This window comes from Pectinophora gossypiella, chromosome 27 (assembly GCF_024362695.1).
Source record: "Pectinophora gossypiella chromosome 27, ilPecGoss1.1, whole genome shotgun sequence".
Lineage (NCBI taxonomy): Eukaryota > Metazoa > Arthropoda > Insecta > Lepidoptera > Gelechiidae > Pectinophora > Pectinophora gossypiella.
The window spans coordinates 3,712,679-3,739,544 of NC_065430.1; the positions used below are offsets into that span (position 1 = coordinate 3,712,679).

A 26,866-nucleotide genomic window follows, 5' to 3' on the forward strand; every position below is an offset into this window, starting at 1 on the left:
TAATGAACAACAAATTGTTGTTGTAATTTACAATTGTAAGTTTTATTTAACAGGCCCCAGGTCCTCCTCCTGTCCATGCGAAATTCTTTCGACCTATGTATCGACACTAAGCCAACGTCGGCGCCATCTATGGCCAATATTGAGTACTACTATTTCTTAGACCGACAAGTCTACAATTACACGTAGATTTAAACTTATCGTAGAGTTTAAATTTTCTCTTTGTGAGTTTCTGTTAGGAATAAGAGGGTATATGCATATACCTATGACCTTTATCAAATAAAGGCAGTGCGCTACGGACTACCGGCGGTTTCACTCTTGTCCCCCGTACTCATATTTACCAGTTTCCCTAAGCAACACAAAATCATTTCTGGGCCATAGCTAAGATGCCAAGGGTTGAAAATAAACTTAACTTTAAAAAATAAATGGCTTCCTTAATTTGTGCACAAATCCACGAGAAAATAACTAGGGGGTTAAAATGGCCACATCGAAGCAATTCATCTAAGAAAGCAATATTGCAATTTGACATTTGCACATATAAAAGTAAGTGCGCAATGCAAACAAATGTCAAATTGCAATATTGCTTTCTTATCTCTATTTATTCTCATCCTCTCGGGACATTCTCATAAGATTCTGTTTTCTTTCTCTGTTATTTGTTTATAAAGTTCATTTCCAACACATATTCACTGTGAAATGTATGTTTCGTTTTGATTTCAAAAGGAAAATCACAAATAATAACATTCCGTTCCGTGCAGTAACATACCAAGTTCAGCGCCATCTATCCAGCATAATGTGAAAAAAAAATTCTTATAGGAAAAAATAAAAAATAAATAAAAAGAAAATCCCTCAATGTAATTTTGTATAGCAAAGTTTTAAACTAAAACAAGATTTTTTTCTCCATATAATAAATACTACGTATAGAACGGTAACTCCCCGCACTAATTCGTATCGCGCGCCGACTTCACCCCCTCTGGGTCTTTAGTCTTAAAAGCCACTGAGTAAGAAGCGCGCGGATTTTCTGTCTCGCTCACACTTTCGTGTCGCTGTGGAATATGTTGTTTCAATCATCATGAGTCATCCATTCCTTGGGCACACGCGTTAAGCTTTGATACTCATCTTTACTGCTTTCATCTTCACCATCATCATTTGCAAATGCGTCATCTTGTATATCCTCGACGTCGTCTAAACTCGCTTGTCCCGGCTTGAACTCGGGTTCGCTTGTCTTGGAACTTTCTGGAAAGGGCTTAGGACTTTTCGCGCCGTTGTCTTCAAGACACTCGTCAATTATTTCCAAACGAGACTTGGAGAAGAATCGTGTTAACGATTCGAGTTTGTCCAGAGCCCTCTCGCTTCTCTCAGAGCTGTTAGTCAACGTCGTGTCTTCTGTCATGCACGCAGAGTCGATTCTCTTGGACAAATCGCTGTTGGAATCCGATATTTCGGTTGTCGACGTCGATTTGTCCACTTTGATCACTTTAGGCTTGATAATCATGCTTGGCGGTAGATCTGGGATGCTTCGCAAATCGATTAGGCTGACAGACGATCGTTTTAGACAGTAATCGAATTCGTCTTCTGAATCTGACTCGCTAGGTTGCAGTTTATCTTCAATGTACTGCAACAAATCCTCAGCCAGTCTCTTCGCGTAATCCCGGCGTTCTTTCTCGGACATTTTCTCGAAATCTCTCGAAGACGATTCGTCTTCTTCTATGATGTCGGACAACTCGACACTGTAAGGCCATTGCATGAATTGCGGTGTTGTGTAAGCTTTGAAATTTTCAATGTCTTCGGCTTCCGACATTGTATCGTCTACCAGTTCTATGTTATGTATCTGACACACTTTGAGCACAGCTAGATCGAATATCTCTTCCAGATCCTGCTTTATGTTGCTCAAATCAACGACTGTTTCTGAAATCCTTCGAGACTTATCAGATTTCAAGTCTTCATATCTATCTATAACTGTGTCTTGTGTGTGTGTTAATGTTGAATCCGATTTGGTTTTGCTTAGGTCGCTGAAGTTGTCGAGTTTGCTTATCGTTATGTCCGATTTCGACTTCTCCGACAGCGGTGGAGTCAAAGACATCGCTTTCGAGTCTTTTCTCCTGTCTTTGGGGTTGTAATTGTCCATGTATTTCATAAGTAACTCCACTAACGTCTCGTTTCCTTCTTCTACTGGTGTCTCGTCGATGTAACAGAGGCCTTTCACGTTGACGTTCGATTCGGATAAGCTTAAACTCTTGGTCAATTCTGGTTGTACGTTGATTTCTATTAGAGGTTTAACTTTGTCTTCTGCTCCGAATAGGAACTCCATTAGTGTTATTTTTTTATCTTCTTTCTTGTCTTCGTCTATGCAGCCAGCGCTTGCTAAGTACTCGATTAGTGTCTCCATTTTGTGCTCTAACTCAGTGTTAACCTTCACGGGAGCGTATGGTATGATTTTGTCTTCCGTAGGGCTACTTTCTCCTTTAAAACAGCTTCCACCACTTCCTTTCCGTTCTCCCTTCTGGCTCCTAACTATTGTGAAGAAGAATTCGATCAAGTTAGCGATTCTCTTGTCGCCTTCTTCTTCGTCAGAGCTGGTCAGGTCGGATTCTTCTTTGACTAAGGGACATCTCTTGGGGCTGTCGTCGAATTTCTTCGCGAAAACTGTTTCTTGGACGACTTGGAGGAGGTCTCGCGCTAGTTTGACGGGGGATTTCGCGTCGGTGTGTATCGGCTCGTAGGAGGCAGGGGCGGAGCGCCGCCTGTCCCGGTCGATGCGGAACAAGTCCCATATGGAGCCGAGCTCGGAGGTCAGCGAGGCCCGGTGGTTGGCTAAACTGGTGCCTAGCCGACGCAGGACCTGGGAAGAGAAGGATCGAATTAGAAATGCATGTATGTTTTTTGCATGTCCCCGAACAAGAATTGAACTAGTCAGCGAGGTCTCTTATAAGGCTCACGGCCATTTAAGACTAAAGTAAGACCCAGAGGGGGTGAGGTCGGCCGATACAATTTGGCGCGGGGTGGGGAGTTACCGGTCTATTCAGTATTCGTTAATACCAGTCTCTTGATTGTGAGCTCTGAGCCGCTGACCACTGTTGTGACGTTTTCGGGCTTTAGAAGGCATTAAGCAATGGTTTCACGTAAAAGAGAAAAGATGAGCGGCGTGGTTGGAGTACGCTTCATATTCCTTAACAGTGATGTACCATCGCAGGAATGTTCCCACTTTGAGAATGTACCCGGCAGCAAAAACAGAGCTTAATTACCTAACCTTTAGGCGGATAAGACCAGAGTACAAGGAAGAACAATTTGAAACATAAAAACAGCCAGTGTCCTTACTATAAAAGAGATTTTTCCGGGAACATTCCCACTTTGGGAACATTCCCAGTGTGGGAACATTCCCAGTTTGGGAACATTCCCAGTTTGGGAACATTCCCAGTTTGGGAACATTCCCAGTTTGGGAACATTCTCACTTTGGGAACATTCTCACTTTGGGAACATTCTCACTTTGGGAACATTCTCACTTTGGGAACATTCTCAGTTTGGGAACATTCTCAGTTTGGGAACATTCTCACTTTGGGAACATTCTCACTTTGGGAACATTCTCACTTTGGAAACATTCTCACTTTGGAAACATTCTCACTTTGGAAACATTCTCACTTTGGAAACATTCTCACTTTGGAAACATTCCCACTTTGGAAATATTCCTGGGAACGGCACATCAATGCTCCTGATTGTCTGTGCCCAGCAGTGGGACATAATAGGCTGTATATGTTGATATCTCGGTGTAACTCTTACCTGTAACACTCAGGATCTCCAAGCGCGCAGTTTCCGTAGAGAGACTCTCTTGAAGCGCGCCACCTGCGCCGCCAGCGCCTCCGCCCCCAGCGAGCCCCCTGTCTCGCCCTCCGAGTGTACCTGGCGGGAATAGGTAAGACATTTACACATTTTAAACATATACGAACTCTAGCGTATGTGAGTCTAATTGTCAAATCAAATCGGAATCATTTATTCAACGCAATTATCATGGATAAACTTGTTGAAGGTCAATGTAACATTTGAATTTACGTAATTTCGCAAGGTGTTATGGCTGATGGCTGATATCGCATGATATTACGTTGAATAAATTGATTCTGATTTCTGGTTTCCTCTGGCTACCCCGTCAGTGACAGGCGCGTTATTTATTCATTTATTTCTTGGAAAACCAACAGCTTACAATACAAAACAATTTAGATTTAAAAATACAAAGAAATAGCCAATTACATACAGGTTTGCACAAAAGAAAAAAAACATAATAGGTACAGTCAGCCGCTGGTGACTGACAAAAGATTTTTATTAAAGAAAATATTTTTTTTTATTAGTCTCACCTCTCTATTGGCGGTCCGTTTCTGCATGTAAGCGCGCATGTCCTTGTCGGAGTGTCCTTTCGACCGCCCGATGCCCTTCCCAAGAGGAGTTGTGGACAGTCTCCTGTGGAATTCATTCATATTTTATCATTAATGTGAGCATGATAGGTAGTTTCCGACTTCTTCTATCGTGTGGGTTGTAAGGTGGATTACCAACCTCAGTAACGGCCTCTGTGGTCCAGTTTGAGCGTTGTGCTCACGATCCGGAGGTCCCGGGTTCGAATCCCGGCACTTGTGATCCCTAGTTTGGTTAGGACATGCCAGGACATTGCCTCCTCCTATCGTGTGGGTTTTGAGGTGGATGACCAACCTCAGCAACCCTGGTGTCAGGGTTACTATTGAGCCGCCAAAGGCCCCTGATATGGCTCATGTAACGATTACTGATTTACATCAGTAAGTAGTAACCGGGACCAACGGCTTAACGTGCCTTCCGAAGCACGGATCATTACTTTTCGGACAATCGGGTGATGAGCCTAGTAATGTCCTAACCAAACTAGGGATCACGAAGTGATCTTTGTGATTTATGTCCCCACCGGGATTCGAACCCGGGACCTCCGGATCGTGAGCCCAGGTTTCCAACAATAGACTAATTTCCAGTCAAATCAGTTACTTTAAACGACACGTGAGGTACCCGCGAAGGGAAAACCAGCCCAATACAGGTTAGGTCACATACCTCTGAAAATGCAATTCTCGGGAATGTGGGATTCCTCACGATGTTTTTCTTCACCGTTTAGTAAGTGGCCTCACAGAGGGCTACTAGGGCTTATTGAAAAGTAATTTACCGAATTCATTTTTTTAATATTTGTTTTTTTTTTTTTCACCTGCAATGCGTAGTGGGGTCACTGTAGGCCGTATGTATCGGTGGCTTCCCGTCCACCGCGCTCTCTCCTGTGCCGAACGTCGTCCCTGTAAGTAATAAATTGTATGGTATTTTGTATTGTAATCAATGACTGCGCGAACGTATACGCGCACTCGTACACACGCACACACACACACACGTACACGTAAACACGCTCTCGCGCGCACACGTACACACACGCTCCCGCGCGGACGTACACACACGCTCCCGCGCGCCCACGTACACGCACACGCTCCCGCGCGCCCACGCACGCACACGCTCTCTCGCGCACACGTACACACACGCTCCCGCGCGCCCACGCACACGCTCTCTCGCGCCCACGCACGCACACGCTCTCTCGCGCACACGTACACACACGCTCCCGCGCTGACGTACACACACGCTCCCGCGCGCCCACGCACACGCTCTCTCGCGCACACGTACACACACGCTCCCGCGCTGACGTACACACACGCTCCCGCGCGCCCACGCACACGCTCTCTCGCGCACACGTACACACACGCTCCCGCGCTGACGTACACACACGCTCCCGCGCGCCCACGCACACGCTCTCTCGCGCACACGCACGCTCCCGCGCTGACGTACACACACGCTCCCGCGCGCCCACGCACACGCTCTCTCGCGCACACGTACACACACGCTCCCGCGCTGACGTACACACACGCTCCCGCGCGCCCACGTACATACACGCACACGCTCCCGCGCGCCCACGCACGCACACGCTCTCTCGCGCCCACGTACACACACGCCCACGTACACACACGCACACGTACACACACGCACACGCTCCCGCGCGGACGTACACACACGCTCCCGCGCGGACGTACACACACGCTCCCGCGCGGACGTACGCACGCACACACACGCACACGCTCTCGCGCCCACGCACACACACGCACACGCTCTCTCGCGCCCACGTACACACACGCCCACGTACACACACGCACACGCTCCCGCGCGCCCACGTACACACACGCTCTCGCGCGGACGTACGCACGCACACACACGCACACGCTCTCGCGCCCACGCACACACACGCACACGCTCTCGCGCCCACGTACACACGCCCGCGCGCCCACGCACACACACGCAACGCTCCCGCGCGCCCACGTACACACACGCTCCCGCGCGGACGTACGCACGCACACACACGCACACGCTCTCGCGCCCACGTACACACGCCCGCGCGCCCACGTACACACACGCTCCCGCGCGCCCACGTACACACACGCTATCGCGCGCACACGTAAATACACGCTCCCGCGCGGACGTACGCACGCACACACACGCACACGCTCTCTCGCGCCCACGTACACAAATGCCCGCGCGACCACGCACACACACGCTCCCGCGCGCCCACGCACGCACACGCTCCCGCGCGGACGTACACACACGCTCCCGCGCGGACGTACGCACGCACACACACGCACACGCTCTCGCGCCCACGTACACACACGCTCCCGCGCGGACGTACGCACGCACACACACGCACACGCTCTCTCGCGCCCACGTACACACACGCCCACGCTCACACAAGCACACGCTCTCGCGCCCACGTACACACACGCTCTCGCGCGGACGTACGCACCCACGTACACATACGCGCCCACGTACACACACGCCCACGTACACACACGCCCACGTACACACACGCCCACGTACACACACGCCCACGTACGCACACGCTCTCTCGCGCCCACGTACACACACGCCCACGTACACACACGCCCACGTACACACACGCCCACGTACACACACGCCCACGTACACACACGCCCACGTACACACACGCCCACGTACACACACGCCCACGTACACACACGCCCACGTACACACACGCCCACGTACACACACGCCCACGTACACACACGCCCACGTACACACACGCCCACGTACACACACGCCCACGTACACACACGCCCACGTACACACACGCCCACGTACACACACGCCCACGTACACACACGCCCACGTACACACACGCCCACGTACACACACGCCCACGTACACACACGCCCACGTACACACACACACGCCCACGTACACACACACACGCCCACGTACACACACACACGCCCACGTACACACACACACGCCCACGTACACACACGCCCACGTACACACACGCCCACGTACACACACGCCCACGTACACACACGCCCACGTACACACACGCCCACGTACACACACGCCCACGTACACACACGCCCACGTACACACACGCCCACGTACACACACGCACACGCTCCCGCGCGCCCACGTACACACACGCTCTCGCGCGGACGTACGCACGCACACACACGCACACGCTCTCTCGCGCCCACGTACACACACGCCCACGTACACACACGCACACGCTCTCTCGCGCCCATGCACACACGCACACGCTCCCGCGCGCCCACGTACACACACGCCCACGTACACACACGCCCACGTACACACACGCCCACGTACACACACGCCCACGTACACACACGCCCACGTACACACACGCCCACGTACACACACGCCCACGTACACACACGCCCACGTACACACACGCACACGCTCCCGCGCGCCCACGTACACACACGCTCTCGCGCGGACGTACGCACGCACACACACGCACACGCTCTCTCGCGCCCACGTACACACACGCCCACGTACACACACGCACACGCTCTCTCGCGCCCATGCACACACGCACACGCTCCCGCGCGCCCACGTACACACACGCCCACGTACACACACGCACACGCTCTCTCGCGCCCACGTACACACGCCCACGTACACGCACGCACACGCTCCCGCGCGCCCACGTACACACACGCTCTCGCGCGGACGTACGCACGCACACACACGCACACGCTCTCGCGCCCACGTACACACACGCCCGCGCGCCCACGCACACACACGCTCTCGCGCCCACGTACACACACGCACACGCTCTCTCGCGCCCACGTACACACGCCCGCGCGCCCACGCACACACACGCACACGCTCCCGCGCGCCCACGTACACACACGCCCGCGCGCCCACGCACACGCTCTCGCGCCCACGTACACACACGCTCCCGCGCGGACGTACGCATGCACACACACGCACACGCTCTCTCGCGCCCATACACACACGCACACGCTCCCGCGCGCCCACGTACACACACGCTCCCGCTCTCGCGCCCACGTACACACACGCTCCCGCGCGCCCACGTACACACACGCTCCCGCGCGGACGTACGCACGCACACACACGCACACGCCCGCGCGCCCACGTACACACACGCACACGCTCCCGCGCGCCCACGTACACACACGCTCCCGCGCGGACGTACGCACGCACACACACGCACACGCTCTCGCGGCCACGTACACACACGCCCGCGCGCCCACGCACACACACGCTCTCGCGCCCACGTACACACACGCACACGCTCTCTCGCGCCCACGTACACACGCCCGCGCGCCCACGCACACACACGCACACGCTCCCGCGCGCCCACGTACACACACGCCCGCGCGCCCACGCACACGCTCTCGCGCCCACGTACACACACGCTCCCGCGCGGACGTACGCACGCACACACACGCACACGCTCTCTCGCGCCCATACACACACGCTCCCGCTCCCGCGCGCCCACGTACACACACGCTCCCGCTCTCGCGCCCACGTACACACACGCTCCCGCGCGCCCACGTACACACACGCACACGCTCCCGCGCGCCCACGTACACACACGCTCCCGCGCGGACGTACGCACGCACACACACGCACACGCTCTCGCGGCCACGTACACACACGCCCGCGCGCCCACGCACACACACGCTCTCGCGCCCACGTACACACACGCTCCCGCGCGGACGTACGCACGCACACACACGCACACGCCCGCGCGCCCACGTACACACACGCACACGCTCCCGCGCGCCCACGTACACACACGCTCCCGCGCGGACGTACGCACGCACACACACGCACACGCTCTCGCGGCCACGTACACACACGCCCGCGCGCCCACGTACACACACGCTCCCGCGCGCCCACGTACACACACGCTCCCGCGCGGACGTACGCACGCACACACACGCACACGCCCGCGCGCCCACGCACACACACGCACACGCTCTCGCGCCCACGTACACACACGCTCCCGCGCGGACGTACACACACGCTCCCGCGCGGACGTACGCACGCACACACACGCACACGCTCCCGCGCGCCCACGTACACACACGCTCCCGCTCTCGCGCCCACGTACACACACGCTCCCGCTCTCGCGCCCACGTACACACACGCTCCCGCGCGCCCACGTACACACACGCACACGCTCCCGCGCGCCCACGTACACACACGCTCCCGCTCTCGCGCCCACGTACACACACGCTCCCGCGCGGACGTACGCACGCACACACACGCACACGCCCGCGCGCCCACGTACACACACGCACACGCTCCCGCGCGCCCACGTACACACACGCTCCCGCGCGGACGTACGCACGCACACACACGCACACGCTCTCGCGGCCACGTACACACACGCCCGCGCGCCCACGCACACACACGCTCTCGCGCCCACGTACACACACGCACACGCTCTCTCGCGCCCACGTACACACGCCCGCGCGCCCACGTACACACACGCTCTCGCGCGCCCACGTACACACACGCTCCCGCGCGGACGTACGCACGCACACACACGCACACGCCCGCGCGCCCACGCACACACACGCACACGCTCTCGCGCCCACGTACACACACGCTCCCGCGCGGACGTACGCACGCACACACACGCACACGCTCCCGCGCGCCCACGTACACACACGCTCCCGCTCTCGCGCCCACGTACACACACGCTCCCGCTCTCGCGCCCACGTACACACACGCTCCCGCGCGCCCACGTACACACACGCACACGCTCCCGCGCGCCCACGTACACACACGCTCCCGCTCTCGCGCCCACGTACACACACGCTCCCGCGCGCCCACGTACACACACGCTCCCGCTCTCGCGCCCACGTACACACACGCTCCCGCGCGGACGTACGCACGCACACACACACACACGCTCCCGCGCGGACGTACACAAACGCTCCCGCGCGCTCATGTACATACGTTAATATGAGTAATTGGCATTACCTATAGCTCCCCTGGTCATGCTGAGCCCGCGTTGTATCCTGGCGATGGCGGCCCGGTGCCGGGGTAGCGGCGCGGTGCTGCCTTTCTCCTGAAGCACGAACCGACCCAGGGTCTTCCAGCTCGCCTGCAAATACACAGACTTGGTAAGTACGAGATTAATAACATAAATACCTCCCACTGCTAGGCACAGGCGTCCCGGCGTCCCCACAATCAATCGGAGGGGGTGTGAGGTGAGCATACTCCACTACTGCTCGTGACATATCGTGTCGTAAGCACCTTATGGAACAAAAAAAAATTTCTTCAACTAACCACGATTTTTCAATTAATGTAGTCGTGTCCGGTTATAGTCGGGGCGAAAGTTGTAGTCTTACCACCTTACAAATAAAAAAGTCACGAGCATTAATATGTATACACTTTGCTACCATGTCACATTAACTTTTTGACAACTTGAACTGTAAGTCTCACTAAATGTCAAATATGTTAGTGCGACAGAGTCCTAAAGTGGGTACATTATATTGCTCATGACTGAACGTAGGTGTATTTGACAGCCAAGCAAAATTTTATTGAATCTAATTATCATACAATTCGACTGAACTTTGCATGGCCCAAATACTTCGTTCATCCCTGATTTATGCAGAAACACATGTCCCCTATACGAGGCTTAAGTCATAAGTTCTCACCTGTGCAGAGTAGACCACTTCATCATCAGCCAAGGCCCGCTGTTGAGGACCCGTCCCCACCCTCCCTCCCCACTCCAGCTCCTCCACCAGGACAAATCTGGAAAACAACAACTCACCAGATAAGTTGATGACTAGTAGACCTTAGACTGGTGTCAGGGTTTATTCACCTATTTGCTTCTATGCTGTTCTGGGAGCAAATAAAAAACATAGAACACGTTCAGCTGCCTTCCCGGGCATGTCGTAAAAACCGACAGAGGGATTGTGTCCTCTAACATGATGGACTAATGTTATGGGCGACAGGCTGATCCCTTATCACCATAAGGTTCATCATATCCAGCTTACGACATCATCAACAGTGGCTGCGAGTTGTCTTTGATTACTTGTGGGCTGTGGCTCTGCCCACCCCATTAGGGATTACAGGCGTGGGTTAAGTATGTAATGTGATATCCTAATCGAACTAGGGATCACAAAGTGTTTTTTTTCTCAGCTGAGACTGCCCTCGAGATTATGATCAGGTCTCTGTTTTTATATAAGAACTGTCACATTGACATATCTTGAGGGCAGTCTCGGAGCTGATATTAGTTTATTAACACCACCCTAAGAATGGACTGTCTTACCTTTTAGGGTCATCGTGGCACCGTGCTTTCGTCAACGCCTGGTACACCACATATGACGCCGTCGCGCTCAGTGGCACCTGAAACCATGGAATCTTTGGTTAAAGTCACCAACTCCCTCAGGGTTTTGAGGTACATAAATGTGGGACTTGGGTGTTTTAATTGAGGACAATTAAACAGTTAAGTACGGTTGAAACAATTCTTTTATTTTTTCTGCCAGTACGGTCACGAGCAGTAATATGTATACACTTTGCTACCATGTCACATTAACTTTTTTGTCAAATTGAACTGTAAGTCTCACTAAATGTCAAATATGTTAGTGCGACAGAGTCCTAAAGTGGGTACATTATATTGCTCATGACTGTACAACAATTTACGTCATCGTATCCCCTCCCCCTTCTTCCCTTCTCACTGCTTCTAACACTTTCTCACTCATTCACACTACTTCACTCAATCTATAATTTGTCTATCCGTCCCTTCTACACTCCATGATATGTTTTTTTTTATATTTACTTTGCAAGGAAATATTGAACTTTTAGTAAAATATTTCCAATGATTTATACTTAAATAAATAACTAATCATTTATTTCGGAATCATAATCTTCCATAGTTTGTTAGTATTGACAAAGAAAAATTACTTATATATCTAGTGTTAGTAATTAAAGCATGTTATTTTACATTATAAATAAGGGGTCTGTCTCTGTCCCTTATATGTATATCATTCCAGTGTCCCAGAATAGGACACTGAAACCGCTCTGCTTGTTTATGTGACAAGTATTTTATTAAAAACATCATAGAAGGGAAGCTACAAGAAAGAGAGGAAGGGGAAGACCAAGAAGAGCTTACATGGAACTGATTAAAGAGAAGGCGAGTGTCCTATAGGAGGTGAAGGAATTGGTCTTTGATAGACAAGAATGGAGAATGCTACACCGACAAGAGCGTGGCTCTTGTGATGATGAGAAGCAGCAGTAGTTTTAGGCGGATAAGACGTTCGTTATATAAAAATTGACGATTCAAAGTGTAACTATGTCAGGATCGAAGCAAATGGAATTCCATAATCTCTGCTCATCCCGGTGGGAAACGGGCGTGAATTTAAGTATGTATGTATAGTACTGTATGAGTAACCCTAAGAGGTACGATAAGCTGCAAAAGTTCACGGCACTGTACCTTCTACATGTAGTATTTATGGTTTATGAACTCACCTTGAGTATGGCGTAAGGTATCTCATGCGATACATTGTGGACACACACGAGGAAGCTGTCGGGAGGCTTGCGAGGCTCTTCTGCGCTGGACTCCTCGTCTGACGGCACCGAGCGATCCTTGGAGCGATCTGATGATGCTGACCTAAGGAGAGAATGCTGTTTTAGAACTCATCATCATCATCACCAGCCCAATAACGTCCCCACTGCTGGGGCACGGGCCTTCCCTATGGATGGATAGGGAGATCGGGCCTTAAACCACCACGCGGGCCCAGTGCGGATTGGTTATTAACGACTGCTAATGCAGCCGGGACCAACTCCGAAGCACGGAGGAGCTCGAGATGAAAACTTTTTTTTTGTGGTCACCGATTCTATGACCGGCCTTTGCGAAAGTTGCTTAACTTCAACAATCGCAGACCGAGCGCGTTTACCGCTGAATTCCCACGGGAACGGGAATTAGCGGGAAAATCCTTTCGTATGAAAAATCTAAACCACTTAAGTTAGACGCTTGAAATTTGGCATGCAGGTACCTTAGTTAACTTAAAGCTTAGTTGCAACAGGATATTGCAAAATTCCCACGGAAACGGGAGTTAGCAGGAAGAAACATTTGTATAAAAAAATCGAAACCGCGTAAGATATAAAGTTTAGTTATGGCTGTATTTTGAAAAATGGGAGTTAGCGGGAAAAAAAATGTCGTATCAAAAAAATCTAAACTGCATAATTTAGATGCTTCAAATTTGACATACACTCCCACACACACAAAGATCTCTATTTTGTAACACGCCACGCGGACGAAGTCGCGGGCAAAAGCTAGTAATATCTATTTCCCTTGGTGGTAGGTATGGGGAGCTCCCCCTGTCCGTTCAAGTAGTTAATGCCAGAAACAAATCCAGCTGTTCAAACCTCACCTGATGCTGGTCAGCCACGCTCTACTGCTGGGGTCATCGCCAACTTTCTTCAACAGCAGCCTGGCGCCAGGCCGGGCTGTGGCCGCCTTGAGGACCCGCTCGTGGGGCGCCAGCACCCTCTGCGTGGGGGCCCTGGACGGGACCTCTTCAACCAGGACGTAGCTACCTCGCGCCGTGCGGCAGACCCCTGCCTTGGTCAAGCATTGGGCTATGGCCTGGAATGAAAAACACAAGAAGCAAGGTTGGTGATTATTTAGAAGATATGAATGCATCGGAATAACTGTCTGGGAACTGATATTAGGCAGGCATTTTTTTTTTATTTATATATATTTACCAGCAGCAGCCTCCGTGGTCTAGTGGTTAGAGCGTCAGGCTCGCGATCTGGAGGTCCGGGTTCGATTCCCGATGGAGACATGGTCGAAATCACTTTGTGAGACTGTCCTTTGTTTGGTAAGGACTTTTCAGGCTTGAGTCACCCGATTGTCCGAAAAAGTAAGATGATTCCGTGCTTCGGAGGGCACGTTAAGCCGTTGGTACCGGCTATTACCCGTAAAAACACCTTCACCAACCCGCAGTGGAGCAGCGTGGTGGAGTATGCTCTATACCCCCTCCGGTTGATTGAGGGGAGGTCTATGCCCAGTAGTGGGACGTATATAGGCTGTTTATGTGTATATGTAATCCATGTCTGTGGTGTCCTAAATAATAAATGTTTCTTTCTTTCTAAACTCACGCCTATTTCCCGGCGGGGTAAGCAGAGACTATAGAATTCCATTTGCTTCGATCCTGACACACTTCTCTTGCTTCCTCCACATTCATCAATCGTTTCATACACGCACGTTGGTTTAGAGTAGATCGTACTAAACCTTTTCTAAAGACATCTCCAAAAAAACGGCTCGACTTGCTTTACCAACCTCATTGGCAGTAGTGTCTTGGGTAACCTTCAATATGGAGTACGGCTCGTGCCTGGCCACTGCGTAGACCACCAGGAAGTGGATCTTCCGGCGCTGGTGGGGGGAGCTGGGCTCTGCATCCCCCCTCCAGGATTCACCAGCTTCCTCCTCGCAGCATCGGGAGAAGATGAACAGAGATGCCATGTTGAGGGGCTGGTTTGTTGGTGAGCTGGTGAGAAGAAAATACATTATATGGGTGGCATCACAATGCACATCTGTCGGAAGAATGAAGGGGCGGGGATCTTGGGTTTTCGTTACGTCGCAATTTAATACCGTATTTATGAACTACTAAGTAAGTGAAAACCAGGTAAGATCTTACAAATTTTAGTTCAAAGCACACGTCAAACGCTGAGCATCATCATCATCATCTTAACACCACCAGGTTAGTCTGGAGTTATACACACAAACACACACACGCACGCACGCATGCACTCACGCACGCGCACGCACGCACGCACGCACGCACACACACACACACACCCATCAATTAAATTTCTTAGTTTAAAACTTAAACATGCATACATATAGGTAACTAATGTTAAGACATCCGGGAAGTACATCTGGAGCACTGGTGATCCCGAAACACAGGCTGGCTTATCTCGGGCGCCAGTCTCCACTCGTACATACCCTTCAATTGTGCATTATTTTGTGAAACCCATCTATGTACATTGTGGAGAACAAATAAAAAGATCTTTATTATTATTATTATTATATCATCAGCCGTACGACGCCCACTGCTGGGCATAGGCCTTCCCCAAGGATCTCCACGACGATCGGTGGATTTGAGAGGGACGGAGATGACGAATTTTTGGCGGCGAGGGTGTGCTGCAGCCAAAGGAGGTATTTCGGGGTACCGAACTGAGCATAGTACCCCGCTAGCCACAAGTTGGTAGTGTGACTAGGGATCCGACGGTGTTATGTTGAAAGTTGTATATGCGTCTCGCTGTGTAAACCTCGATATCGCGTTTCACGACTGGTTGAAGACTGCATTATTGAATGGTGGCGCCATCTGTTGCATTTGGGCGGAATTAGCTGGTCAACTAGTTGGGTCCGCCTCAAATTGTTCTCTGTTTCATACTAACCGTAGTCTCACATGTCTGTACCCTGGCCGCAGGCACTGTAGAGGGATCACGCGTTGCGACAGCATGTAGTTAGTATCAGCGTCGTACACCTCGAACCTGATGAACGCCAGCTCCGGGAAGTTTATCTGCAGTTTGGAAAAAAACCTATGTATACAAAATGTATACTCCACCACACTGCTCCACTGCGGGTTGGTGGAGGTGTTTTTACGGCTAATAGCCGGGACCAACGCAACTGCTTAACGTGCCCTCCGAAGCACGGAATCATCTTACTTTTTCGGACAATCAGGTGATTCAAGCCTGAAAAGTCTACACAAAGGACAGTCTCGCAAAGTGATTTCGACAATGTCCCCATCGGGAATCGAACCCGGACCTCCAGATCGTGAGCCTAACGCTCTAACCACTAGACCACGGAGGCTGTTCTAATAATAAGTAATAAAAATAACATTTAATAGGAAGTCGACAATAACTTCAGACCCAGAGTAAACCTGAAGGAAATAGGAAGGGTTTATATTTTTTTTACACCAAAACCCTTACCTTGAAAGTGAAGGTATGGTTGAAGTGAGGGTTGAGCGCATTCCGGCAGGCCGGCTTGGTCCTCAGCTTCCTGCAGTCCACTGGAGCCCCCAGCACCTCCACCTCCACAAACGCGTTGTAGAATGAGTACACATTCTCAGCCACATACTGCCCCGATATCACCGCCAGGGTAAGGTGCGCCGCGTGGATACCGTCGAATTCCTTGTCCATTGGGTTGAATCTGGAAGAAAAAACAGGGCAAAAGCAAGTCAAGCAGCACTTTCTCAACTCTCTCTCCTCTTCTTCATAACGTTTTTCTTCTTCTACTCCATTCTTCTTACATCTTCTTCTTTATAAAGTAGGTATTGTAGTACTGCCATAATGGTTTCCTTTCTTCCATAGTAATGTATGTATATATTTACGTATTTATATAATATTATTATTATATTCATTATTTATTGTCTTCTATCTATTGTTTTTAATATAGTTTATCTAGGTATATACTTATATTTTTCAATATTTTATTCATATCCTATACGTAAAGGTTGCCTGGAAGAGATTGCTACCTTAGCAATAAGGCCGCCTGTTGTACTACCAATTTAATTATAATAGTAATGTATTTTTAATGTGATTTAAATGCAATAAAGAGTTGTGTATTGTATTGTAAAAACACATGGTGTTACTGATACTGCACCATATCGAATACATTTTCTACGTGCCTCCGTGGTCCAGTGGTTGAGCGCTGGGCTCACGATCCGGAAGCCCCGGTGGGGACAAATCACAAAAATCACTGTGATCCCTAGGTTGGTTAGGACATTACAGGCTGATCACTTGATTGTCCGAAAGTAAGATGATCCTTCGAAAGGCACGTTAAGCCGTTGGTCCCGGTTACTACTTACTGATGTAAGTAGTCGTTACATGAGCCATGTCAGGGGCCTTTGGCGGCTCAATAATAACCCTGACATTGTTTTAAGTTTACGCGGTTATTATCATAATTAAAGCACATAATAACGGGTTCTTACCGCGTTTAAATGGATCTACCTACTCCACTCCAATCTCATCAGTCATCCCGTGATCACTTGCAACAGTGTCGAAATATCGGGAGTCTCATATCCCTGCTTTAAACGCGGTAAGAACCCGTTATTATGTGCTTTAATTATAATTACCCTGACACCAGAGTTTATGAGGTTGGTACTCCACCTCACAACCCACACGATAGAAGAAGACCACGGAGGCAGTAAGCTGCTAAATCGTTCATAAAGCTGTACGGTCACGAGCATTAATGTATACACTTTGGTACCATGTCACATTAACTTTTTTGACAAATTGAACTGTAAGTCTCACTAAATGACAAATATGTTAGTGCGACAGAGTCCTTAAGTGGGTACATTATATTGCTCATGATTATACCACATACCTAATTAAAACATAATAAAGGGTTCTTACCGCGTTTAAAGTAGGGATATGAGACGCGTAAACTGAAAACAATTGTACCACTTACCTCCTGTAAGCAATGTGTTGTGTGTCCCACATGACCCGCGGGCGGCGCACGTAGCCCAGGCAGCCGTTGCTTTCGAACATAGCAGCATTGACTGCCATAGCAGCGTCTTCAGTCTGGTAGTTGAGTGCGACCAGCTGGACGCCACATGACCAGAACATTACCGGGTCGAAGTTGGACGAGTCGATTCTTAGGCTGTGGGGAAATCGTACAGTCATGAGCAATATCATGTACCCACTTTAGAACCCTGTCGCGCTATCATATTTGACATTTAATGAGACTTACGGTTTAATTTGTCAAAAATGTTAATGTGACATGGTGTCAAAGTGTATACATATTGGTACTCGTGACCGTATTTAATAATAAGCGGTTGGAGTCCTTCGAACGCTGTGTGTTACTTTGTACATGGTACGTACAGTAATCTATATCGTCTTCAACAGAATTGGAGGTGGTGGCCCCGCGACAGAGCATCACACAAAATATTAATATTTAAACATTGGCATCACAATATATCTTTGAAAACTTAATAAGTATATGTAAAAAAACATATAGGATTGTTTGCAAAAAATAGCGATCGGCACACTGTTAATACCCGGAATAAAAATAAACTTGCTTTACAAGTCAGTCGATTACATAAGATTACTAAATCTTTTAAGGGGCATTTTGACAGTAAGATTCCAATTGACATTCAGAATTTGTTTTGGGCGTGTAGAACGGTGGTTGCCCCAATCGCCTTCCGTTCCGCAGTACACCGACCAATTTCACAATCGGTGATGTTCTAGCTAGAGCCCTACCAGAATCCATTTCCTCGACCATACATACATCATCATCATCAGCCCATTAACGTCCCCACTGCTGGGGCACGGGCCTTCCCTATGGATAGATAGGGAGACCGGGCCTTAAACCATCACGCGGGCCCAGTGCGGATTGATGGTTATTAACGACTGCTAATGCAGCCGGGACCAACGGCTTAACGTGCCTTCCGAAGCACGGAGGAGCTCGAGGTGAAAACTTTTTTTTGTGGTCCTATAACCGGCCTTTGCGAAAGTTGCTTACCTTCAACAATCGAAGACCGAGCGCGTTTACCGCTGCGCCACCGAGCTCCTCATATTATGTAACTAGCTGTAAAACTGAGGGAAAGACGTGGCCAGAAAACCTCCTAGCACAGGGTTCTAGTCCTACTGTTTCATGTTTTCCTTTCTTTTTTTTTAAAAAAAGACGTGACTTAAATCTCTCTCAACTCACCCGGCGGGGTAGGTCCTGACAAGCTGCGTCTCAGTGTGGGCGATCAGCGCCATCGGATGCTTCCTGCAGATCTTCTTGCCGATGGCCTCGTTGACTGAGGAGCAGCGGTAGCAGGGGTGGTGGGCGGCTGGCTGGTTCAGGCAGCGCCCGCGGGTGGACAGCGTTGATGGGGGAGCTAGCTGCTGTGGGCAACACATAGCCGTGGAATAAGGAATAACTCTCCCCCTGTGGGGTCTTAAAAAAAAAATTCTTTATTTCACAAATTTTAGCCTTTTTTTTTGGTCTTATTATAGCTGTTGTTAAGTTCTACCAGGAAGGCGCTTTTTTTTTGACGTGACTTATTGTAGATTTGGCGCAGATGGCATTAACTACTTGGCCGGACAAATGGGGAGCGCTGAAGGCTCTCACCCGGTACAACGTTTAAGACAACAGGCCTGAGGGTGCCCAGTTGAGCACGAACCTCGGCTCAGGGCGTCGTCTGAGAGGGAAAATATTTGAAAGAATTAATCGACCCTAGCGGGTCGATAGCGATAAGCGCTGAATGAGGGAAATCGTCGACCACGCCGGCGGGGTCGGTATCGGGGTAAGCGTCAGACGCCACACACACTGATTTGTGTACGATAACGTCAATGTGGCGTGTCTGTGTAAAAGGTTTTTTGTTTGAAGTGTCCCGGGTATGCCTCCGTTTAAGGTATCAGCCGATAATGAAAGACTAGGGGGGGTTAAAAACCCACATCGAAGCAATTCATCTAAAAAAAGCTCAACATGTTAGTACGTAGTCGTTACATGAGTCATGTCAGGGGCCTTTGGCGGCTCAATAATAACCCTGACACCAGGGTTGATGGGGTTAGTAATCACCTCACAACCCACACGATAGATGAAGAAGATCTAAAAAAAGCAATATTGCAATTTGACATTTGCGCATGTGAAAAAAATAAGTGCGCAATGCCGTCAAACGTCAAACCAGCGGTCCCCGTTTGTCCGGCCAAGTGGTGAATCACTCACAGTGCCGGTGCTGTCGCTGCTCTCGCTGGACTCGAAGCTGCTGCAGCCGGCGCTGTCCTTGCTGGGCGCTGGTTGCTTCATCGAGCTACGAGGCGACAAGGGGTTGAGGCCGCGGAACTTAATAGCCTGAAACAATTATTTGGTTCATACAATAACAAATATATATATATATATATATTATTGTTTGGTTTTGGTACATAGTTTTTAAGTTTTTGTAATACTAACAAATATGGGCATCTGTCTGAAATAAAATTATTATTTTTTTAATTTTTTTTTTTTTTATAAAGCCGGGAAGTGAGTGGCTCCTACGGAAACTCTGGTAGAGCGACAGAGAGGTCCGACCGCACTTGTCCACCTCCATAGTTAGTGATTATTTAGAAGATATGAATGCATGGGATTAACTGTCTGAGAACTGATAATGGCCCCGATTCCTGGAGACACCGCCTAATTTTATTTTAAGTTATATCCGTCATTTTCATATCCGTCGAAAAGGAAAGGGACGGATGATTCACAGCTCTTAATTTTAGGAAGAATGAGTAAATGAATGAATAACCCGGGCGAATCAAAAGGTACGTCGCTGGTATGCAATCCGTTTGACGTGCTGTCTACTTAACTGTGTCGGGTTATTGACTGATGTAAAGTTTTTAGACGGTTGGTTTAGATTTGTGTTTAAAATTGACGTGTGTTCCATAAATTTTATGCTTGTCGATTACCCGTCCCTTTCCTTTTCGGCGGATAAGAAAATAACAGATATAACTTAAATTAAAATTAGATGGTATTTATAGGAATTAGCACCAATAACCATCTAAATGCATAGGCCATATACAAGATCTGCATAGTTGAGACGAGACAATAACTAGCATATTACCTGTACATAAGTAACCATATCGCTAAGCTCCTTAGCGATCTGGTTGCTCCGTTTCCTCGTAGGGGCGTGTTTGACGCTGCCAGAGGTTTCGCCGTCTCCCTCGCTCCTGCGGAAACTCTGGTAGAGCGACAGAGAGGTCCGACCGCACTTGTCCACCTCCATAGAGTTCAGGATCTTGTGGAGTTCTTTTTCTGGAAAAAATGAAGTTCATAATTAACTTCATGTCTGCTCGCCGGTTTAGAGTACGCTTGACCGGGGGTTTAAAAAGGCCATACCAAAGCAATTCATCTAAAAAAGCAATATTGCTTTTTGACATTTATATTGACCTATAATAATTATTTCATGTTTTGAAAGTAACTTCTTTTTGATGTGACTTATTGTAGATTTGCCGTAGATGGCATTAATAAAATTACTTGTCCGGACCGGCTATCACCTGGTACAAAATTTAAGACAACAGGCCTGAGCGTGCCCAGTTGGGCGCGAACCTCGGCTCAGGGCGTCGTCTGAGAGGAAAAAATATTTGAAAGAATTAATCGACCCTAGTGGGTCGATAGCGATAAGCGCTGATTGAGGGAAATCGTCGACCACGCCGGCGGGGTCGGTATTGGGGTCCTGAAGTTTTTCGCGAGCTGATTGGCTGCCTTTATGGTTAGAGTAATCGGGTCGTTGGGAATGCCAGAGTAATTGGTCGTCGGGAATGCTAGAATAAACCGAGTCGTCGGGAATGCTATAGTAATTGGGTCGTCGGGAATTCGAGAGTAATCGGGTCGTCGAGAATGCCAGAGTAATCGGGTTATCGGGAATGCCAGAGTAATCGGGTAATCGGGAATGCTAGAATAACCGGGTCTTCGGGAATGCTAAAGTAATTGGGTCGTCAGGAATTTTAGAGTGATCGGATCGTCGGGAATGCCAGAGTGATCGGGTTTTCGGGATCTGATACTAACCATCGAGGTCTTCGTCGTCTTCATCATAATCCTCGTCAGAAAAGTATTCCGCCAGCGAGCTGCCAGACTGCTGCGACATGCCGGACCCAGTTCTAGAAGCTTCTGGAAGTGACGCGCTCGTGTGCCTGATCCCGTTAGACCTAGGAATGAAGAGAAGACTATGGATGGAATTTCTTTTTGGGAAAGTAATGAAAATTGTAGTGTTTTTATTTAATTATTTTCTGTTCTATACTTTTGCGACGGGAAATTATACTTGATCTCATCTCAGGTTCATGGTCTGCATCGTGGTATAAGAAGACCAGGTATGCTCAATCCTATGACAAGCCGCCATTGCTAGCCCTTTGATGACGTAAGTGTTACCATTCAATTGGTATCTCCAACATTCCAAGGACGTAAATTTTATTCATTGTTTTAAGTTTACGCGGTTATTATCATAATTAAAACACATAATAACGGGTTCTTACCGCGTTTAAATGGGGATATGAGACTCCCGAAACGCGGTAAGAACCCGTTATTATGTGTTTTAATTATGTAAATTTTATTATTGAAAATTAAAGTGAATTGCTGACTAATGTATTTAATTAATATTATTTGTCACATATATAAAGATAATTACAACTGTACAAAACAACATTGGACGTGGGTAATTTATTTTTTACGAAATGGCAACGCAGGGTGGGATGACGTCAGCTGGGCTAACCTTGAAAATGCTAGCTGTCAGTTTTGAGCTTACCTGGTCATCTTATACCATGGTCTGCATCATCCTTCAACGTTTCCGTTACGACGTCACTAACACCATGAGCAATATAATGTACCCACTTTAGGACTCTGTCGCACTAACATATTTGACATTTAGTGAGACTCACAGTTCAATTTGTCAAAAAAGTTAATGTGACATGGTACCAAAGTGTATACATATTAATGCTCGTGACCGTATGGGTATCTCACCTGAACGCTCCAGCTAGTACTCCACCATATCCTTGAGCTGAACTGGCTCCAGTTAAGCCCACTGTTGGGCTTGCCTCCACTAAGGGCAGTTTCTTATTTTTTATTAGCACCTGTGAAAAAAACATTAATTTGAATACACGTTCTTTGGACGACTATCTAATGGCCTCCTTGGTCCAGAGGTTGAGCGTTGGGCTCACGATCCGGAGCTCCCGGGTTTAAATCCCGGTGGGAACAAATCACAAAAAACACTTTGTGATCTCTAGTTTGGTTAGGACATTACAGGCTGATCAGCTAATTGTCAAAAAAGTAAGATGATCCATGCTTCGGAAGGCACGTTAAGCCGTTGGTCCCGGTCACTATTTACTGATGTAAGTAATCGTTACATGAGCCATGTCAGGGGCCTTTGGCGGGTCAGTAATAACCCTGACACCAGGGTTGATGAGGTTGGTAATCCACCTCACAATCCACACGATAGAAGTACTGTTACCGTAATAAATATGCATACATAAAATCACGCCTTTTTGCCACAGGGGGTAAGCAGAGTAACCACCGAATTCGACTTTATGAGTTTGAATTCATGTTTGGATTACTCCGGCCAAGTAGTTAATGCCATCTGCGGCAAATCTACAATAAGTCACGTCAAAAAAAAAAAAATTTTTGGATCATACATAATTGACATCATGTGGTTTCCAGGATCCGTGTCCGGTTAATGGCAATAACTCGCTTCCTTCTTTTTTGAAGTCGGCTAAAAAAGAGCCCTTGAGCGAGAGAAGTCGCAGTCATCGATAATATATGAGCGTAGTGGGATTATCTTAAAATGCATAAATGTTTTTGTCATAATTTTAATTATTATAATCCTTTTTGCATAACGTTTTTTAGCATAATAGTACTTTACCATAATAACATCTAGGAATACTGGTTTGTTAGATATAACTTATTTTTGGACTAATATTTGTTGGTATAAATTTGATTCGCATATAAATAGGTATCCATAATTATTTTTTAGAATAATAAATAGTGTTTTGTCATAATTTTTACAAGGCATAACAGTAGGTTAGGGTGCGGCGGGGGTGGCCCTCGGGCCACCTCTACGCCGCAAGCATGTTTATGTTACACACGAAAAGTATACTGAATGATGACCAACAGCATGAAATAGTGTCAAAAAATATAAAAAGTCACAATCATGAATCAAATGCAGCCAAGGAAAAAGTAAGTTTCGAAAATGTTTAAAGTTGTGTCATAACTTTTCTTATTTGGAGTATAATTTTTATGCTTATAATAATTATGCTTATATATCATTATTGTCATTAGTTATTATGCTTATAGTAGTTATGAGTTTCAAAATTATGCTTAAAAAGTTATGACAAATTAATACTATGCGTAACTAATAATAGGACAAGTAACAGTATGCCATGGTAAATTATTACATAAAATTTTATGAGTAAAAATAGAGAACCGAGCGTAGTATATGATATATTATGCCTTGTAAATCTAACCTACTGATAAAGATTCCTGGTTTGTGAAAAAAGTGCAATGAGCCTGACAAAAATGTTTTGAGAATAAACGTGTGAGACAAATTGTGGATCCTTCGGGGCCCCCCAAGAACGGGGGCCCTAGGCACGGGCCCTTATGGTGAAGACGGTAGTGTCCCCCTTAACTCCTTAGTTATTTATTGAAGGTTAGTGGTAGGGCTGGCAGAGGAAGACCTAGAAGGACGTGCACTGACCAAATTGGAGACGTCCTTAGAAAAGGTTCAGTACGATCTACTCTGAACCGGCGTGCGTGTATGAAACAATTGATGAATGTGGAGGAAGCAAGAGGAGTGTGTGAAGACCGAAGCAAATGGAATTCCATAGTCTCTAATTAGCCCGGTAGGAAATAGGCGTGAGTTTATGTATGTATGTATGTTGTATTTATTGATGAAAATTCAAATACCCCTTACCTTGTACTTGAGCTGTTCCGGGCTAGGCAGGCGTGGTTCGTCGGTATAGTCAGCTTCGAACAGGAATGTCGTCACCAGCTTGTCTCCGAAGACTGCCTGGATGAACACGGAGAGGGTACAGTCATGAGCAATATAATTTACCCACTTTAGGATTCTGTCGCACTAACATTATTTGACATTTAGTGAGACTTAGGGCTCAAACTGGATGACAGCGGCAGCGGCGCGGCGGCGATAGCGACGCGGGGAGCGGCGCGGCGGCCGCAGCTGTTCCGTTCTCGATACCAGCGGCCAGATCGCGCGGTTTTGCGGCGGTATAGAGTTGTGTCTCAAATGAACGCGATGTCGAAACGGCGATAACGCATTTCCGATTGTAGTTCTTTTGTTTCGTACGATTTATTATGGGCAAAAGAAGATCCGAATCCCTATAATGAACAAAGGAAACCAAAAGGCGAGTTTCAAACGCAGAGACACCGCTCGTACCCCGCTCCCCGCGCCGCTGCCATCGAGAACACTTCAATATAAATCTTAGCATTTGAACGCGCCGCTCCCCGCACCGCCGCCGCCGCGCCGCTGCCGCTGTCATCCAGTTTGAGGCCTAACAGTTGAATTTGTCTAAAAAGTTAATGTGACATGGTACCAAAGTGTATACTTTATAAAAAGTACATATTTATCTTTATAAAAATCTGTCCTGGCGGGAATCTGCGAGGTCTTGCTCAATAGCGATGCATATACCACGACACAGAACAGCCGCTTTCCGTGGTGGTTTTAGTTACCGAGCCAACAAATGTTGGAACGATATACCACCTTTTTATTTAATTTATTTTTTGACGTGACTTATTGTAGATTGCCGCAGATGGCATTAACTACTTGGCCGGACAAATGGGGAGCGCTGAAGGCTCTCACCCGGTACAACGTTTAAGACAACAGGCCTGAGGGTGCCCAGTTGGGCGCGAACCTCGGCTCAGGGTGTCGTTTGAGAGGAAAAATATTTGAAAGAATTAATCGACCCTAGTGGGTCGATAGCGATAAGCGCTGAATGAGGGAAATCGTCGACCACGTCGTCGGGGTCGGTATCGGGGACCTGAAGTGTTTGGTGTCGCGAGCTGATTGGCTGCCTCTATGGCTAGAGTAATCGGGTCGTCGGGATCGTATATTACGTCCTTCGGAAACGATATACCACCGCCTCTACGCAGAGTTACCTCAAAACCCACTTTTAAGAAAAAATGTAGAGAACATCTTCTTAATATTCAAAAAAGTATGGGGTGACTGAACTCTGCACACATTAACTCAGAATCATGGTCTGAATCATCGCCCTGAGTATTCGTTACGATGTCACTAACACCCTGTATACGTCCCACTGCTGGGCACAGGCCTCCCCTCAATCAACCGGAGGGGGTATGGAGTATACCTACAATATAATACATATTATAAGGACAAGAAGAAAAACACTTCCAAGTTATGCCTGCAGGAGAAGCGCCTTCACTCTTGCTTTGTGGCCATTTTAACCCCACCAGGTCTGCGGACACACGGTGTCCTGGCTGTGCCCAGTGGGTCTATATGGGCTAGTTATGTAATAATAACTGACCTCAAAGGTGCTCGCCATGACCTGCTGCTGTGACAGGCTGCAGTGGTTCTCGATGCTTAGGATCAGGGGGTACGGAGACGCCACGAACGCACTCCTGGTGACAATAAGGTAACAAAATTATTATACACTAGCTTTTGCCCGCGACTTCGTCCGCGTGGCGTGTTATAAAAGAGAGATCTTTGTGTGTGAGGGAGTGCATATCAAATTTCAAGCATCAAACTTACGCGGTTTCGATATTTTCATACAAATGTTTTTTCCCGCTAACTCCCGTTTCCGTGGGAATTTTGTCATATTCTGTTGCAACTAAGCTTTAAGCATGCCAAATTTCAAGCGTCTAACTTATGTGATTTAGATTTTTCATACAAAAGGATTTTCCCGCTAATTCCCGTTCCCGTGGGAATTTCGGGCATTCCTTTCTTAGTGCACCTCTACGGTACCTAAGCTACGTCCCTTCCAAATTTCAAGTGCCTGCGTTTAGCCGTTTAGGCTGTGCGTTGATATGTCAAGTCAGTCAGTTTCTCCTTTTATATATTTT

The 26,866-nt window shown here is 48.3% G+C and overlaps 1 protein-coding gene across 1 annotated transcript in view; it reads right to left on the reverse strand.

The window, feature by feature from the left end:
• Nucleotides 1–2,697: 2,697 nt before the first annotated feature.
• The window catches only part of LOC126379030 (1-phosphatidylinositol 4,5-bisphosphate phosphodiesterase epsilon-1-like), a 119,746-nt gene continuing 95,577 nt past the window's right edge, over nt 2,698–26,866 (reverse strand). Inside the window, exons 24-43 of the mRNA XM_050027618.1 lie at nt 26,332–26,425; nt 24,747–24,842; nt 22,805–22,914; nt 21,857–21,996; nt 20,913–21,103; nt 20,045–20,170; nt 19,040–19,221; nt 17,798–17,989; nt 16,318–16,537; nt 15,784–15,908; nt 14,663–14,870; nt 13,752–13,966; nt 12,847–12,988; nt 11,648–11,724; nt 11,031–11,127; nt 10,351–10,474; nt 5,201–5,285; nt 4,341–4,443; nt 3,772–3,891; nt 2,698–2,836 (exon numbers count right to left, since the gene is read on the reverse strand). Coding sequence (XP_049883575.1) covers nt 3,781–3,891; nt 4,341–4,443; nt 5,201–5,285; nt 10,351–10,474; nt 11,031–11,127; nt 11,648–11,724; nt 12,847–12,988; nt 13,752–13,966; nt 14,663–14,870; nt 15,784–15,908; nt 16,318–16,537; nt 17,798–17,989; nt 19,040–19,221; nt 20,045–20,170; nt 20,913–21,103; nt 21,857–21,996; nt 22,805–22,914; nt 24,747–24,842; nt 26,332–26,425 — 2,638 coding nt within the window. The 3' untranslated portion in view covers nt 2,698–2,836; nt 3,772–3,780. The remainder of the gene's footprint in view (nt 2,837–3,771; nt 3,892–4,340; nt 4,444–5,200; nt 5,286–10,350; nt 10,475–11,030; nt 11,128–11,647; nt 11,725–12,846; nt 12,989–13,751; nt 13,967–14,662; nt 14,871–15,783; nt 15,909–16,317; nt 16,538–17,797; nt 17,990–19,039; nt 19,222–20,044; nt 20,171–20,912; nt 21,104–21,856; nt 21,997–22,804; nt 22,915–24,746; nt 24,843–26,331; nt 26,426–26,866) is intronic.